The sequence below is a fragment of the Muscardinus avellanarius genome (assembly GCF_963383645.1).
Source record: "Muscardinus avellanarius genome assembly, chromosome: 6".
NCBI classification, from domain to species: Eukaryota; Metazoa; Chordata; class Mammalia; order Rodentia; family Gliridae; genus Muscardinus; species Muscardinus avellanarius.
In genome coordinates this window covers 138,805,167-138,822,882 of record NC_137791.1, presented here as the reverse complement: position 1 = coordinate 138,822,882, position 17,716 = coordinate 138,805,167, and the positions used below count along the sequence as shown (strand labels likewise).

Here is a 17,716-nt window from a genome sequence, read left to right as displayed (position 1 = left end):
TTTCAAAATTAAAAAAACCAACAGCCAAGCATTGTGACACATGCCTGTAATCCCAATGCTTGGGAGGCGGAGACAGGAAGATCACAAGGTCACGATCAGCCTTAGCACTTAGCGAAGCCCTCAGTAACTTAGACCCTGTTTCAAAATAAAATAGGGCTTGGGGATGTAGCTCAGAGATAGAATGACCCTGGGTTCTATCCCCAACACCCCAAAAAATAAATAAGTAGAGTTTACAACTAATATTTTCACTGTTAGGTTTTTTTGTTTTGTTTTGTTTTTGCAGTACTGAGGATGGAACCCAGGGGCATTCTACCTCTGAGCTACACCCCCAGCCCTATTTTTTATTATTATTATTATTTTTTGTGGTACTGGGGTTTCTGGAAACCCTTCTACCTCTGGGATATACTCTCAGACCTATTTTATATATTTTTTAATTTTTTTTTTTGAAACGGTCTCCTAAGCCAGCGAGGCTGGCTTCAAACCTGCGCGATCCTCCTGTCTCTGCCTCCCAAGTGTGCGGATTACAAGCGTGCGCCACCACGCCCAGCACTATTTTTTATTCTTTATTTTTGAAACAAGGTCTCACTGAGTTCCAAAGGGCCTCACTAAGTAGCTGAAGTTGTCTGCAAACCACGATCCTCCTGTCTCAGCCTCCCAAATGCTGGAATTACAAGCGTCCACCACCATGCCCGGCTTCACTGTTAGTTTTTATTACTTATCTATTTACCTAGTTTTCTTTTTCTTTTTTTTTTTTTCTTTTTCTTTGCAGTGCTGGGGATGGAACCCAGGGGCATTCTACCTTTGGAGCTACATCTCCAGCTCTATTTTTTTTTTTTTTTTTTTTTTGCGGGTTTGGGGATGGAACCCAGGGACATTTGACCTCTGAACTACACCCCTGCCCTCTTTCTTTCTTTCTTTCTTTCTTTCTTTCTTTCTTTCTTTCTTTCTTCTGGTACTGGGGTCCTGGAAACCCTTCTACCTCTGGGTTACACTCCCAGACCTATTTTTGTATTTTTTATTTTGGAAACAGGGTCTCTTAAGCCAGCGCGGATGGCTTCGAACCTGCATGATCCTCCTGTCTCCACCTCCCAAGCGCGGGGATTACAAGCGTGTGCCACCACGCCCAGCTTATTCTTTATTTTGAAACAGGGTCTCAATAAGTTGCAGAGGGCCTAAGTAGCTGAGGCTGTCCGCGAACCGCGATCCTCTGGTCTCAGCCTCCCGAATGCTGGGATTACAAGCGCATGCCACCACGTCCAGCCCCAGCATTTTTTTTTTCTTTATTTTGAAACAGGGTCTCACTGAATTGCAAAGGGCCTCACTAAGTAGTAGCTGAGGTTGTTTGTGAACCTCGATCCTCCTGTCTCAGCCTCCCAAATGCTGGGATTACTAGTGTGCACCACCACTCCTGGCCTACCTACTTTTAAAAAGGTCTAAAAAGTTGGGTGTGGTCTCAGTGAGACCCTGTTTCAAAATAAAAAATAAAAATAGGGCTGGGGGTGTAGCTTGGAGGTAGAATGCCCCTGGGTTTTGTCCCCAGTACTGTAAAAACAAAAGTCTTAAAAAGTCTTAAATGTTTCCTATATTGTTTTGATGTTAATTACTCTGAAATGTAGTTTAATTCTTAGAAAGTTTACAAGTAATTTGTGGTAACAACAAATCCCATTCTGACTATGCTGCATGCGTTAAATCTTTCCTGTTAAAGGTTATGAAAGGAATACTGATATTCAGGTACAACCTAGACATATCCAGGGAGATACCACCTCATGCTTAGAAAAGGCAGGTGGCACATTGACTTTGTGACCAGATGGTCTGGCTGTAGAACATGGTGGCTTCACCATCCTCCCACCCACGGAGGAGCCACCGTCGAGCAGTTAAATTTTGGAAATTATAAGAACTATAACTTACCATGTTTCCAACTGCCATCATCACCAAAGAACTGCAGCACTGTTCTCACAAAGTCCTTAGCATTAAAACAAACAACGGGGCATTTACATTTCAGGGTTTGAAATAGCACGTTCCTGGAAGGAAAGAAATTCACTGACTCAGGCATTAATTAAAAACTTTTGACCTTGGAAAAATATACTACTCTACTAAGAGCTATCGTTATATAGTGTGTATATGTACATACTCTCTATATATATACCTTGATATATATACGCACATATATACTACACACACACACACATACATACACACACACCTTTATTAAAGAATCCTGTGAGATAGCATTATTTCTTCTTTTTTTTTTTTTTTTTTTTGGTACCAGGGATTGAACCTAGGGATATTCTACCTCTAAGCTATACCCCTTGCCCTTTTTATTATTTTTTATTTTAAAACAAGGCATATGTGTTACTGAGAGTGCCTAAGTTTCTGAGGCTGGTTGTGAACCTATGATGCTCCTATCTCAGCCTCCTAAGTACTGGGATTACAGGCCGGTGCCACCATACCTGACTGGCATTATTTCTTATCCACATTTTATAGATGATGAAGCTGGGACACAGAGGTTAAGTAATATGTCCAAGGGCTTATCTGTGAGCAAAACTCTAGGCCTGCAGAGTAAGGCCTGATTCCTGTGTGGAATATACACACTTGGGACTCTTCCTCCTCCTTCTCCTTCTCCTTCTCCTTCTCCTTCTCCTTCTCCTTCTCCTTCTCCTTCTTCTTCCTTCTCCTTCTCCTTCTTCTTCTTCTTCTTCCTTTTTTATGGTACTGGGACATTCTACCTTCTGAGCTACACCCCAACCCTATTTTTTACTTTTTATTTTGAAACAGGGTCTCAATAGTTGTAGAGGGCCCCACTAAATTGCTTAGGCTGGCTGTGAACCTGCGATCTTCCTGTCTCTGCCTCCCAAGTACTGGGGTCAAGGCGTGTGCCACCATGCCCTGCTTACTTGGGACTCTACTGGGAAGGTAACACCAGCCTATTCACCCGGAGCCCCTGGAACATTGTACCTTCCCATCATGCTGAGTCCCTCCCCCTCCCCGACCACCTGTGCCACTTCCTCTAGGCTCCTGGACCACTGTGCTTGCTGGGTCCTAACTGTATTTCTCCTCCTCTGAATTTTCAACTGCTCAGTCTGCTTTCAGGAGGAAGCAGCCCTTCTCTGCTCCTCTGTGCCCCATCCTGTCCACTGCCCTCCACAGAAGGGAGCACATGTGCTGGGCTGCAGTGTTTTCTATTGTCTCAGGAGCTCCTTGGATGCAGGACTCATGTTTGCTCACATTTACCAAGCGCTTACCATGCACCGCACTCACACTTGGTAAGAGCTGCTCCACTGAAACATCCTCACAGCCCTACCAGGCAGGCATTCCTTCCCTTTCACAGTGAGAGGGCTTACGTGCAGAGGTTTTATCTGACAAGTGGCAACACTAGGGTCTGAGTCAAGAGCCCAAACTCTACACTCCATGCCATAAATTCCCCTTCACAATAAATGTTTATTAATACATCAAAGAGGCTCTTTGTACAGGGCTGAGAAAGAAAGATGCCAGGACACAGGAACTCAGAAACTAAGCGAACACGTGGACTTTGTCTTGCTCCACAGACTGCTGTTTCCTACCTTTTGCACGTCATGTCATGTGATTTTGCCTTGGGGAAGGGGCAGGTGGCTCCAGCGGCAGTTTATCAAGGTAAGGGGCCATCATGTGGCAACAGCAGTGGAGGGGCAAGGCAGAATCTGGCTATGTCTTGAAAGTGAGCCAACATGATTTGCTAAGGACTTATCAAGGCCTTTAGCTTGAGCTCAGCGAGGGCCACTGCTAACACAACTAAGACAGCAGCAGCAGAGGGCAGCTTCAGGGAAGGTGGCATTCAGGGCATGGTAGGCTGAACTGACTGCCAGATGTCCAGCTGGAGAACGGAAGTAGGATGCATAAACACAGGATTCAGTAAAGGCTGTCCAAACATTAGGGCTCTGTTCTCAAAGGTCCTTCACAGAACAGACCAACCTAATACTTCTTTTTTTGTTTTTGTTTTTGGTGGTACTGGGGTCCCTGGAAGCCCTTCTACCTCCGGGCTACACTCCCAGACCTGTTTTATACTTTTATTTGAAAACAGGGTCTCTTAAGCCAGAGCAGCTGGCTTCAAACCTGTGCAATCCTCCTGTCTCCGCCTCCCAAGCGCGGGGATTACAAACGTGCGCCACCACGCCTGGCCTAATTATTCTTTATAAAGAAAATTATACCTGGGCGTGATGGCATCCACCTGTTATCTCAGTACTTGCCAGGCTGAGACCGGAAAAAAAAAGAAAGAGAAAGAAAGAGAAAGAGAGAGAGAGAGCGAGAGAGCGCACGCGCCAGCGAGTGAGCAGCTGCTAAGTTTGTCAAATGCCCCTCCTTCTACAAAATTGCCTAAAAATTGCCGAGAGCCCAGTGAGCCTGGCGGAGGCTAGGGGAGACAGGCCCCCGCTGGCTTCCTGAGGCGCTTTCCACTCCCCTTTAGGGTGACAACTTCAAGGAGCCCCCAAGAGGCCTGTCTGACCTTGAACTCAGAGCACTGGGCAGGCAGGGATGCCCCCACCAAAGCAGAAACCCAAGTCTGGTGGACAACTCAAGCAAATAAACTGTGAGGAGAGACACAGGCTCCGCCCAGACAGGGCTTTTCACGACTGAGAAGGGGGAACAGAAGTATTCCTATCTGTTCTGCAACTCTGACACTCCGAGGGCAGGCTGTCCTAGTCCATTATGTGCTGCTATAGCAAAACACCATGAAGTTGAATATTTTCTTTCTTTATTTATTGTGGCACTGGTGATTGAGCCCAGGGGCATTCTACATCTGAGCTATACCCTCAGTCCTATTTTGCTTTTTTTTTAATTTTTTTATTGGTGCACTGTATTCATACATCATAATGGGATAAAAACTTGTGTAGACATACATGCACACATCGCCCAGTTAGCCCCTACCCAACCCCCACCCCATTCCCTCCCCCTCCCTCTTTCCCATGCTTGGCTTAGTGGTTGACATCTAACATTATAGCAATTTATCCAAAATTAACAATGATAATCTCACATAACAGATTCATTTGTCTGATATCAAACTTTTGATCACTTAGAAATAACATTCCAGTATTTCTTTTTGCTTTCTTTCTTACCAGAGGATATTTTTTTCTTTTTTTTTTTTAAGGTAAAACTATCGTACATTTTTTTTTCAGAAAAAATCTACCCTAACATGAAATACGAACTCTAAATACCCAAAACAATCTCAAAAAATAACAAAGCTAGAAGGTGTACATTTTCTGATTTCAAACCTTATAGAGCTACAATAATTGAAACAGTGTAGTACTGCTATAAAGGCAGATATATAAACCAGTGGAGTTTTATATATTATTTTTTTACAGTACTAGGGATTGAACCCAGGGCCATTCTACCTCCAAGATACACCCACCAGATCAATTTTTATTATTTATTTTGAAACAGGGTCTAAGTTGTGGAGGGCCTCACTAAGTAGCTGAGGCTGGCCATGAACCTGCAGTCCTCCTGTCTCAGCCTCCCAAGTACTGCAATTACCAGCATGTGCCACCATGCTTTTTGAAACAGGGTCTAAGTTGTGGAGGGCCTCACTAAGTCATTGAGGCTGGCTGCAAACTTGTGATCCTTCTGTCTCAGCCTTCCAAGTACTGGGATTACAAGCATGTACTACCATGCCCATCTTGAATATTTTATATATAAAGAAAAGAGGAGCCAGATGTGGTGGCTTATGCCTGTAATCCTAGTACTTGGGAGGCTGAGACAGGATGATCACAGGTTAGAGGCTAACTTCAGCAACTTAGTGAGACCCTTTGCAACTAAGCAAGAATTGAGTTTCAAAATAAAAAATAAAGCTGGGCATTCAGGAGGCTGAGACAGAAGGATCATAGTTCGCAGTTAGCCTCAGCTACTTAGTGAGGCCCTTTGCAACTCAGTGAGACCCTGTTTCAAAATAAAGAATAAAAAGTAGGACTGGGGGTGTAGCTCAAAGATAGAATACCCCTGGGTTCCATAAAAAATAAAATAAAAAGCACTGGGACTGTAGCTCAGAAGTAGACTAGCCCTGGGTTCAATCACCAGTACAAAGTAAAGAAGAAAGGAAAGAAAGAAGGAAGGAGAAAAGAAAAGAAGGAAAAGAGAAATATTTGGCTCATAATTCTGGTGGCTCCCAAATCCAAACAGCATGGCACCAACTGCATCAAAACATGATGGAGAGGAGGGATGGTATCTAGCTGCACAAAGGGGCCACATGCTGGGTGTGGTGGCACACGCTTGAAATCCCAGCATTTGGGAGGCTGAAACAGGAGGACTATGGATCGAGGACAGCCTCAGCTACTACTTAGTGAGGCCCTTTGCAAACTCAGTGAGACCCTGTTTCAAAATAAAGAATAAAAAATAGGGCTGGGGGTGTAGCTCGGAGGAAGAATGCTCCCTGGGTTTCACCCCCGGTACCACATACACACACACACAAAAAAAAAAAAAAAAAAAAAAATCAAACAAGGGGCCATGAGCATGAGATGACTTCACCTTGTAACAACCCAGTGTGTGTGTGTGTGTGTGTGTGTGTGTGTGTGTGTGTGTGTGTGTTTACTGGGGACTGAACCCAGAGGCATTCTTCCTCTGAGCTACATCAAAGCCCTATTTTATTTTATTTTAAAACAGGGTCTCAATTACACTAAGCTACCAAGGGCCTCGCTAAGTTGCTGAGGCTGGCTTCAAACCTGCGCTCCTCTTGTCTCAGCCTCCCACATACTAGGATTACAAGGATGTGCCACTATACCTGGCTCTAGTAACCCATTCTTGCTCACTTCTGTGAGCCCCAGCCCACTATGCAAGAGCGCCATCAATTCATTAATGAGGCAGATCCCCATGATCTACCCAGCCTCTACTTAACCCCACCTCTAGAAGTTTCTAATACCTCAATACTGCCACACAGCAGACCAAGCTGCCAGAAAATAAACCCCTGGGGGACAGACCATATCCAAACACACACACACACACACACACACACACACACACACACACATTTGTTGTGTGTGTGTGTGTGTGTGTGTGTGTGTGTGTGTGTATTACTGGGGATGGAGTCTGGGGGCATTCTACCTCTAAGCTATCCAAGCTACACCCCCAGCCAGTCCTACTACTTTTTTTGGGGGGGGCAATATTAGGGATTGAACCCAGGGGCATTCTACCTCTGAGCTATTCCCTCAGCCCTATTTTATTCTTTACTTTGAAACAGGATCTCACTAAGTTGCGAAGGGCCTCACAAGCTGTTGAGGTGATGGTGAACCTGCAATCCTCCTGTCTCAGCCTCTCAAGTACTGGGATTACAGGAGTGTGCCACCACACCTGGCTCCATATTTTCAGATGTGGAGCTTTGAAAACAATACTACCCTGGGTGGCATGGAGGGCAACATAGTATTGCAGGCAGTGACAACTCCTTTTCTCACACTGTGAAGGAGAGAACAAGAATGCTGGGGTCCTGACAGTGGTGGTAGGTTTTGAGGCTTGGGGAAGGAGGCTTCCCTCCCCAACTTCTCACCTGAAGTTGAATCAAACTCTGGAGCAGGCACCCATGGAAGGGTGGCCTCTTTTCTAAAAGCTCTGGGGGATGGGACAGTTTGCAGAGTTGTTGCTGTTTTTGCAGTAAGGGGGATGGAAGCCAGGGGCATTGTACCTCCAAGCTACACCCCCAGCCCTAGTTTTTAGTCTTTTTTTTTTTTTTTTTTTTTTTGGTGGTACTGGGGTTCCTGGAAGCCCTTCTACCTCCGGGCTACACTCCCACGGGCTACACTCCCAGACCTATTTTTTAACTTTATGTGGAAACAGGGTCTCTTAAGCCAGCGTGGCTGGCTCCGAACCAGCGCGATCCTCCTGTCTCAGCCTCCCAAGCGCGGGGATTACAAGAGTGCGCCACCACGCCCGGCTTTAGTCTTTTTATTTTTGAAACAGGGTCTCACTGAATTGCAAAGGGCCTTGCTAAGTAGCTGAGGCTGGCCGCAAACCGTGAAACCACGAACCGCGAAACTCCTGAATGCTGGGATTTCAAGCGTGCACCGCCACACCCGGGTGCAGAGGTTTCTTAGTTCATTTAGAACCATTTTATTTAAACTTCTAAAAGTTAAAATAATAAATAATTAGCCGGGCGTGTTGGCGCACACTTGTAATCCCTGCACTTGGGAGGCGGAGACAGGAGGATAGTGCAGGTTCAAAGCCAGCTGCACTGGCTTAAGAGACCCTGTTTCCAAATAAAAATATAAAAAGTAGGTCCGCGCCGGGCGTGGTGGCGCACGCTTGTAATCCCCACGCTTGGGAGGCGGAGACAGGAGGATCGCGCAGGTTCGAAGCCAGCCGCGCGCGCTGGCTTAGGAGACCCTGTTTCCAAATAAAAATGTAAACATAGGTCTGGGAGTGTAGCCCGGAGGTAGAAGGGCTTCCAGGAACCCCAGTACCACCAAAAAAAAAAAAAAAGTAGGTCCGGGAGTGTAGCCCGGAAGTAGAAGGGTTTCCAGGAACCCCAGTACCACCAAAATAAATATATAAATAAATTAAATAAATAAATAAATAAAACTGCAGCTTAGGAAACTACATTAGGATAACTCAGGCATGTAAGTAGGATTAAGGAAATGAGTAAGTTTCTTACCTGGCAAATAAACTATATGTCTCTTGTCCTTGGCCCCAGAGAGAGGTGCATTCTGTCTGTATGTAGATACACTGGTCTGAGGCTGGGAGGCCCTCCTGCAGAGCACCACGACAGGGCAGGCCCAGGGCGCTGCCTGCTTCTACTTGGCTTTTTAGTAACATCACAATTCCTTTCACAGAGGAAGTCAGAGCCTGTGAATACACAATAAAATAAAGTTCCAAAAGTAAACACGCTATATCTATTCAAGCTAGATCTGTCATTTTATCTTTTGTCTTTTTTTTTTTTTTTTTTTTTTTTTGGTGGCACTGACTGGGGTTCCTGGAAGCCCGGGATACACTCCCAGACCTTTTTTATATTTTTGAAACAGGGTCTCTTATGCCAGCACGGCTGGCTTCGAACCTGTGCGATCCTCCTGTCTCCGCCTCCCAAGCGCGGGGATTACAAGTGTGCGCCACCACGCCTGGCTTAGAGCTGTCTTTTTATAATTAAGCAGAGAAAAAAAGAAAAAAACTAAAATTAAATTTGTAAATGAAGCCGGGCATGGTGGCAGATGCTTGTAATCTCTGTGCTTGGGAGGCTGAGACAGGAGGATTGCAGGTTCGAAGCCAGCCTTAGCTGGTTTAAGAGACCCTGTTTCAAGCTGGGTGTGGTGGTGCACCCTTGTAATCCCAGCATTCGGTAGGCTGAGACTGAAGGATTGAGGTTCGCAGACAGCCTTAGCTACTTAGTGAGGCCCTCTGCAACTCAGTGAAGCCCAGTTTCAAAAAAAAGAATAAAAAATAGGGAAGGGGTGTAGCTTGGAGGTCGAATGCCCCTGGGTTCCATCTCCAGACCCACACACACACACAAAGACAGAGACCTTGTTTCCAAATAAAATATAAAATAGGTCTGGGAGTGTAGCCTGGAAGTAGAAGACCCCTGGGTTCCATCTCCAGTACCACCAAAAAAAAACTGTAAATGAAGTTTTTTGGCCCAAATCCAAACTCTAATCTTCTCCTCCAAATCTGGTCTATACCATATTCAACACCATGAAAGTCTTAGCCTGTACAGTAAGACAGAGAAAAGACATAGAAGGCATACCGAACAGAAAGTACACCATCCCTATTTATAGATTACACAAAATTTTATATTAAAAAATCCAGAGTAATACTGAAACCCGGCGTTTCCTCGAGATGAAACGGAGTTCCCTAAGAAGGAACTCGACGTTTCCTACCGGGTTCTTGTCTACGGTGAGTGAAGAATGACACCCGCAGACCTCAGGAAGGGAGTAAAAGGTTTATTGAAAGCAACAGGGAATGGGGGAGGGTGGTTGAACACCTCAAAGGGGCTGGAACTCGGGGTCCAGCAGCTGCCTTCAGGACAATACTTGAGAGTGGCCCAAGCCAAATTGCCTTCAGGTGCAGGCTGCTTTCTTCCAGAGTCCGCGCGATCTGCCAGAAGGGAATAGAGAAAAGTGGCCGAACACCCCAAAGGGGCTGTCAGGTGTCCTGGTGTCCAGTAGTTGTCTTCAGGTCACTACCCGAGTGTCACCCGAGCCACGTGCCGTCAATTACAAACTACTTTTTCCCAGAGTCCACACGTCTGCCAGAAAAGAGGTGCAGGTCACCCCTAGGGGCCCTGGTCAGCCTTGATGTCCAGCAGAGGCCTTCAGGGCACTACTCAGAGTGTCGCCCAAGCCACGTGCCCTCAGATGCACTCTGCCTTCTCTCAGGGCCAACACGACCTGTGAGAGAGAGAACAGCTCCCCAAAAGGGTAGGGGGTTCCGGGAGGGAAAAGCCCAATTTGCCATCCGACTAAGGCAAAGGCCTGAATGTTTCGACCTCTTTTGGTTAGGGTGACTGGGAATTCTGGGAAGCAGCTCTCAGAATTTGCATAGGGTATTTGCAAGTCCTTTGAAGGGTCTCATCTCCTTTCATTCAGTAGGAGTGTCTGACTTGCTCTGTGCTGGCTCCTGGGTTTGTTGATTAGTAAACAGATGGCTTTGTGAAGCTCTGGCCTTCTTATCTCTGAGCCTTTGGAATTTCAGGTATTTGTCACCCCTCAGGAAACTCAGGAAATTAACTTTTTTTCTACTGAGGCCTTTTCCCTATCTATTTCCTTTTTATCTCCTCAATATTAGCGTGTGTGTGTGTGTGTGTGTGTGTGTGTGTGTGTGTGTGCATGCGTGCATGCACACGCACTGTGGGGACTAAATCAGGGACATTCTACTTCTGAGCTACTCCCCTAGCCCTATTTTATTTTTTATTTGAAAACAGAGTCTAAGTTACTAAGGGCTTGCTAAGTTGCTGAGGCTGACTTGAAACCCACAATCCTCCTGTCTCCTGAGTACTGTGATTATAGGGGTGTGCTACCACACTCGGCACAAGGGAATATCCTTAAAAAAGATTCTGGAACTATTACATGAATTTGGCAAGGTTTCAGGACACAAAATCAAAACTCAAAAATAAAAAATCAAAGTTGGGCATGTTGGTGCATGCTTGTAATCTCAGCATTCGGGAGGCTGAGACAGGAGGATCCGGACAGCCTCAGCTACTACTTAATAAGGCCCTCTGCAACTCAGTGAGACCCTGTTTCAAAATAAAAGAATAAAAAAATAGGGCTGGAGGTATAGCTCAAGAGGCAGAATGCCCCAGGGTTCCATCCCCAGTACTGCAAAAATAAATAAATAAATAAATAATCCAATGTACTTCTATATATTAGCAATAAGTATGTGAAAAGAATTTTTAAACTACTATTAAAAGAATTTTTAACTTTTTTTTTTTTTTTTGGCAGTACTGGGGTTCCCGGAAGCCCTTCTACCTCCGGGCTACACTCCCAGACCTATTTTTATATTTTTATTTAAAAACAGGGTCTCTAAAGCCAGAAAGGCTGGCTTCAAACCAGTGCGATCCTCCTGTCTCCGCCTCCCAAGTGCGGGGATTACAAGTGTGCACCACCACGCCTGGCCATAACTATTTATAATTTCAAAAATTGAAACAGAAAGAAAAAAAAATGTACAACATATATATGCTGAAAACTACAAAATGCTGAATTTTTTTTACCTGAAAAAAAAAAACAACAAAAAAACAACAACAGAGAAAGCTGGGTTTGGTGGCACATGCTTGTAATCCTAGTACTTGGAAGGCAGAGACAGGAGGATAGAAAGTTTGTGGCCAGCCTTAGCTACTTAGTGAGGCCATCTGCAAATTTGTGAGACCCTGTTTCAAAATAATGAATAAAAAATACGACTGGGGGTGTAGCTTGGAGGTAGAATGCCCTTGGGTTTCATCCCCAGTACTGCAAAAAAAAAAAAAAAAAAAAAAAAAAGAATAAGGAAAGAAAGAAGGAAAGAAAACAGAGACCTCAATAACCAAAATTAGGAAACTTTGAATAGTAAATATTTTACTCCTCTCCAAGTTAATCTATAGAACCAAAAATATCATAAGCACCAGGTCAAAGAAGCATTAAAAAAAAGTTCACCAAGGAAACTATATCTTAACTAAATTGCTTAAAATCAGTGATAAAGGAGAAGCCTTAAAGAAGCTGATGGGACAAGGTGGAGGATACATTACATAGAAACAAAGATTGTGCGAAATAAAGCGAGTCAGAAGACAAAGGAGTAGCAATTTTACTAAAAAAAATTATCAACTGATATTCTGCATGTGGGGGGGGGTCTGGGGCTGGAATCCAGGGGCTTTTCTACCTCAGGGCTGTACTCACAGACCTATTTTATACTTTATTTGGAAACAGGGTCTCACTAAGTTGCTGAGAGCCTCACTAAGTAGCTGAGGCTGGCTTCGAACCTGTGTGATCCTCCTGTCTCAGCCTCCCAAGTGCTGGGATTACAAGCCTGTGCCACCACGCCCAGCAAAACTGATATTCTTTAGCCAGCAAAACATCTTTCAAAATGAAAGGTGCACAGTGGTGTATGTTCCAGCTGCTCAGGAGACTGAGAAAAGAGGATTGCTTGATCTCAAGAGCTCAAATCTAACTCAGGTAACACAGAGAGACCCTGGTGATAAAGAAGAGAGTGGGAGAGCAAGAAGGATTTGCATACCACACAGAAAACTATGAAGTATTACTAAAATAATCAATTTTAAGTAAGTGGACAGATACCCTATGTTCTTGGGTTAGAAAACTCAATGCCATTAAGATGACAAGACTTTAAAAATGAATCTAAGCCAGGCGTGGTGGGCACGCTTGTGATCCCAGCATTTAGAAGGCTGAGCCCAGAGGATCGTGGTTCACGGACAGCCTCAGCTACTTAGTGAGGCCCTCTGCAACTCAGTGAGACCCGGTTTCAAAATAAAGAATAAAAAATAGGTCAGGGGGTGTAGATCAGAGGTCAAATGACCCTGGGTTCCATCCCCAGACCCAGAAAAAAAAAAAAAAAAGAATCTATAACGCTGGGCGTGGTGGTGCACGCTTGTAATCCCCATGCTTGGGAGGCAGAGACAGGAGGATCGTGCAGGTTCAAAGCCAGCTATGCTGGCTTAAGAGACCCTGTTTCCAAATTTAAAAAAAAGTATAAAAATAGGTCTGGGAGTGTAGCCCGGAGGTAGAAGGGTTTCCAGGAACCCCAGTACCACCAAAAAAAAAAAAAAAAAAAAAAAAAAGAATGTAAAATGGTATGCCCATTCTAGAAAGCAGTTTGGCAATTTACTAAAAAGCTGATAGGAATTTTACATCATGAATCTCTTATCACTCATGGGAAGGGGAAGGCATAACATTTTATTTCGAAGCCAGGCCTTGTGGCACATATCTGTCATCTCAGTACTCGGGAGGCTGAGACAAGAGGATCACAGTTTTGAGGCCAGTCTCAGGAATTACTGAGGCCTTCAACACTTGGTGAGATCCTACTTCAAAACAAAAATAAAATAGGGCTGGGATTATAGCTCAAAGGTAGAACACCCCTGGGTTCAATCCCCAGTACCAATATACATACATACATACATACATACATACATACAATATTATATACATACACACACACACACACACACACACACATATATATATTTCTACCTTTTCTATCAAAATCAGACACTAAGAAAAGGGACTTTCACCTCCTTTAATAAATTTTCTTTTCTTGTCTTTTCTTTTCTTTTTTTTTTTTTTTTTGGAGCTTCTTTTATGGATCCAAAACAACAAATGGTGGATTTTTGTTTTGTTTTGTTTTTGACAGAACTGAACCCAGGGGCATTCTATTTCTGAGCTACACCTCTAGCCCTATTTTTTATGCTTCATTTTGAAACAGTCTTCACTAAGTTGTGGAGGGCCGAAGTAGATGAGGCTGGTTGCAAACCTGTGATCCTCTCGTCTCAGCTCCCCAAGTACTGGAATGATAAGTGTGCGCCACCACACCTGGCTCTTGTTTTATTTTTAATTTGGAAACCGGGTCTAAGTTGTAGAGGGCCTCACTAAGTTGCGAAGGTTGGCCATGAAGCTGCAATCCCTCTAGCTCAGCTTCCCAGTACTGGGGTTACAACTGCACGCCTAGTTAATGGTGTTGTTTTGATGTCTACTAACCTGGTCAGCTCTCAGCTGGGTGGAACCATCCTTATACATCAGAGTCACCACTAAGGCTGCTGCCTGCTGGAGGGCTTCCATCAGCTGGCCTTTCGCCAAATCACCCAAATCTCTAATATCACAAAAGTGGGTTTTAAATGCTCTCGAGTCCCCAGAGTTTAGGGGGGCTTTTGCCTCATCAGCACTTTCTTCCAGTGCCATATCTTTACTTGTGTTTTCAGATGAATTATTATTTGAATCATGTTGTCTTTTAAGATTCATGTTCTCCTTATTTTTGTTATTTACATTTCCCTTTAGGAAATGCTCTCTCATTTGCTCCATTTTCGGTAGACCTGAAGCTTCTGGATGACACTGTGAAACTGAACAGCTGGAAAGAGCCAATGAAGGGGTGCTCTTCTTGCAGGCCGCACCTGTGAGCCTGGGCCTGGAGGCATGAGGGGAAAGGGTGGCGGACCCTCTTGATGTCTGACTTATTAAAGGATTCGTAGTCTGCAAAAGGGTAGAGAATATTTCATTAGCACGTAGATTCCTAAGATAGATCTAACCCCACCAGTTTCTGGTAACACTTGTCTAATAATGCGAGGACACAGCTTCACTTTATCTGTGACCGTGCTTCTTGTCCTTTTCTTCTGAGTGCTGGGGATGGAACCCTGGGCCTCAAACATACTAAGCACAACTATACCACGGAGCTACATCTTCCTGGTCGGTCTGTCTGTTTCTCTCTCACACAATACTGGCAAATGAACTTAGGGGCTCCCTACCACGGAGCTATACTCCCAGCCCTTTTATTTTTTATGTTGAAACAGGGTCTCACCAAGTTGCTAAAGTTAGCCTTGAACCTGTGGTCCTCTTGTCTCAGACTGCCTAGTACTGGGATTACAGGCATGTGCCACTATGCCCAGCTCAAAATTCCCAGCTCTTTTCCCTTAACCCCCCAAATATTCTCAATGTCCTTTCTCACTCTCTTTAAAGGTAGAATTTTTAGGCTGGCCAATCCCTATTATTCCACTAGATCTCAAGTCAGATATAGTTTTCATATTTCAGAAAGATGTCCCAAACGGTCCTTACCACCCAGAAAGCAAATTGGAACAGCACAGAGCTAGGCTAGGTTAGATGCTTCTCCTGTTGTTCCCAGAGCAGTCTGAATTTACTCCTATTATGGCACTTAATATGTTATCGTAGAGACCTATGGTACCTCTCTGTCTTCTTGTCCCTCATCTAGATTCAACTATATACTCCTGAAGAGCAAGAACTCTTTAAAAAAAACTGAATTTTGCCAGGTGTGGTAGCACACACCTATAATCCCAGTACTTGAGAAGCGGAGACAAGAGGATCATAGGTTCGAAGCCAGCCTCAGTAACTTAGTGAGTCTGTCAGCAGCTTAGTGAGACCCTGTTTCCAAATAAAAAATAAAGTAGAGCTGGGGATGTAGCTTGGAGGTAGAATGTCCAGTACTACAGGGAGGAAAAAAAGAAAAAGAAAGGGAAACATTGAATACATATAGAAGGACACTTAATATATATATATATATATATATATATATATATATATATATATTTTTTTTTTTTTTTTTTGGTGGTACTAGGGTTCCTGGAAGCCCTTCTACCTCCGGGCTACACTCCCAGACCTATTTTTACATTTTCATTTTTGGAAACAGGGTCTCCTAAGCCAGCGCGCGCGGCTGGCTTCGAACCTGCGCGATCCTCCTGTCTCCGCCTCCCAAGCGCAGGGATTACAAGCATGCGCCACCACGCCCGGCTAAAATATATATATTTTGAAAAAATGAGGGTTATCTGTTTAGAATTATCCATATTTGCATTGATTTACCTTTTTTCCCACTGATTGAATCTTCTCATCTTCAAGTGGTACTGAATATTTAACACTGGATTTGTTTACCAGTTCTGTAGCTTTAAAAACCACATACACACAGTGTTAAAGAAACTTGAAATAGAAATCATACAATTAGCTAAACATTGAAAATAGCCTGTATAATCATGTTATTTACTCATTAGCTTTCTTAAAATTATGTGATAAAATTCACAACCAAATACATATTACTGTTGCAGTAAGTAGGTATATAAAGTATCTTCAAATGAACTGTAGCTAGATCCATATAATTATGAAATTTTTATTAAAAGTCATTACTTGACATTTGCATTTAAATACTTAATCCTGAAATCCCAAAGTCAACTTTCTGTAGAAACCTTATAAATAGTAAAGATTTGAGGAGTCTGTGCATTTATAATAGAAAAAAAATTCTAGGGATAATAAAGTCAAAAAAAAGAGTAGAAATCCTTCGATGATGAAGAGTTAAAACAGTATGAAATGGCACAAGGTAAGACCTGTTCAAATGAAAAGACACAGCATTAGGGTGTGAATAAAATATTGAATTCTCCCAATGAGCCTCCTGTCTCAGCCTCTCAAGTACCGGGATTATAGGCATGTGCCTCCACGCCTCGCTAGATCAATGGCTCTCAACTCTGACAGCACATTTGAATCACCTAGGGAGGCATGTGCATCAATTTAATGCAATTCCAACTGGAGCCTTCTAGGGATCCTTTTAATTTACTAGAATAAATTCAAAGTGCATGTGAAAAACTAAATATCTAAAAATAGACAAGACATACCTTGCTAAATCATCAGAACATACTATAAAGCCACTGTCATCAAATCAACATGGTACTTGAACAGGAATAGACTAAAGACCTCCAAACAAAATAGACAATCTGGAAACTGATCCCAGAACTTATAAGAACTTAATATACAACAAAAACCGAATTTTTTTTGTAGTACTGACAGTGGAACCCAGGAGCTTTCTACCTCTGGGCTATACTCCCAGACCTATTTTATACTTTATTTGGAAGCAGGGTCTCCCTAAGTTGCTGAGAGCCTCACTAAGTAGCTGAGGCTGGCTTTGAACCTGTACGATCCTCCTGTCTCAGCCTCCCAAGGGCAGGGATTACAAGTGTGCACCACCACGCCCGGCTCAAAAACAGAATTTTAATCCATAGAAAATGACAGATTAATAAACAGGGATGGTATAACCATTTCCAAAAAAAATGATGTTCTGGGAAAGTTATTTAAAACACAAATGACAAAGGGTTAATGTCCACATTACATAACAAATTTTTATGCACTGAAAAGAAAACACAACTCTGTATGTACAACATCATCCTGTATTACCTGGCAACATCACAGCCACGTTAGTTTGTGTAAGCATATTTTATGACATTCACACAACAAGATCACCTAAGAAGGATATATCTCGGAATGTGACTCTGTTTCTAAGAGACACCTGGCTATAAACTTAATTGGGTATGGAGGTGAAGAGGGAGTCTCATGCATCACTAGTAAAAATATAAAGTAGAACCTTTTGGAAAACAAATGGTGAACATTGATTAAAATTAAAGAATTCTAGCAATGTTCTGTTTCCAAATCTGGGCACAAATCTACAAAATCTGGATGTATAAACTTAAAGCATGTGAGTACACACACACACACACATGCACGCACACACACACACACACGTATGTGTATATGAGAGAGAAAAAAATCTCCATAAAATAGTCAGATGTGGTGGCACACTCCTGTAATCCCAGCAC

The 17,716-nt window shown here is 43.4% G+C and overlaps 1 protein-coding gene across 1 annotated transcript in view; it reads right to left on the bottom strand.

Annotated features, from left to right (window-relative positions):
- Positions 1–17,716, bottom strand: part of POLN (DNA polymerase nu) — a gene marked incomplete at both ends in the record, with an annotated part of 142,091 nt that overhangs the window by 115,783 nt on the left and 8,592 nt on the right. Inside the window, 5 exons of the mRNA XM_080697296.1 lie at positions 1,909–2,021; positions 8,606–8,796; positions 14,115–14,481; positions 14,525–14,538; positions 15,942–16,021. Of these exons, the coding sequence (XP_080553422.1) occupies positions 1,909–2,021; positions 8,606–8,796; positions 14,115–14,481; positions 14,525–14,538; positions 15,942–16,021 (765 nt within the window). The remainder of the gene's footprint in view (positions 1–1,908; positions 2,022–8,605; positions 8,797–14,114; positions 14,482–14,524; positions 14,539–15,941; positions 16,022–17,716) is intronic.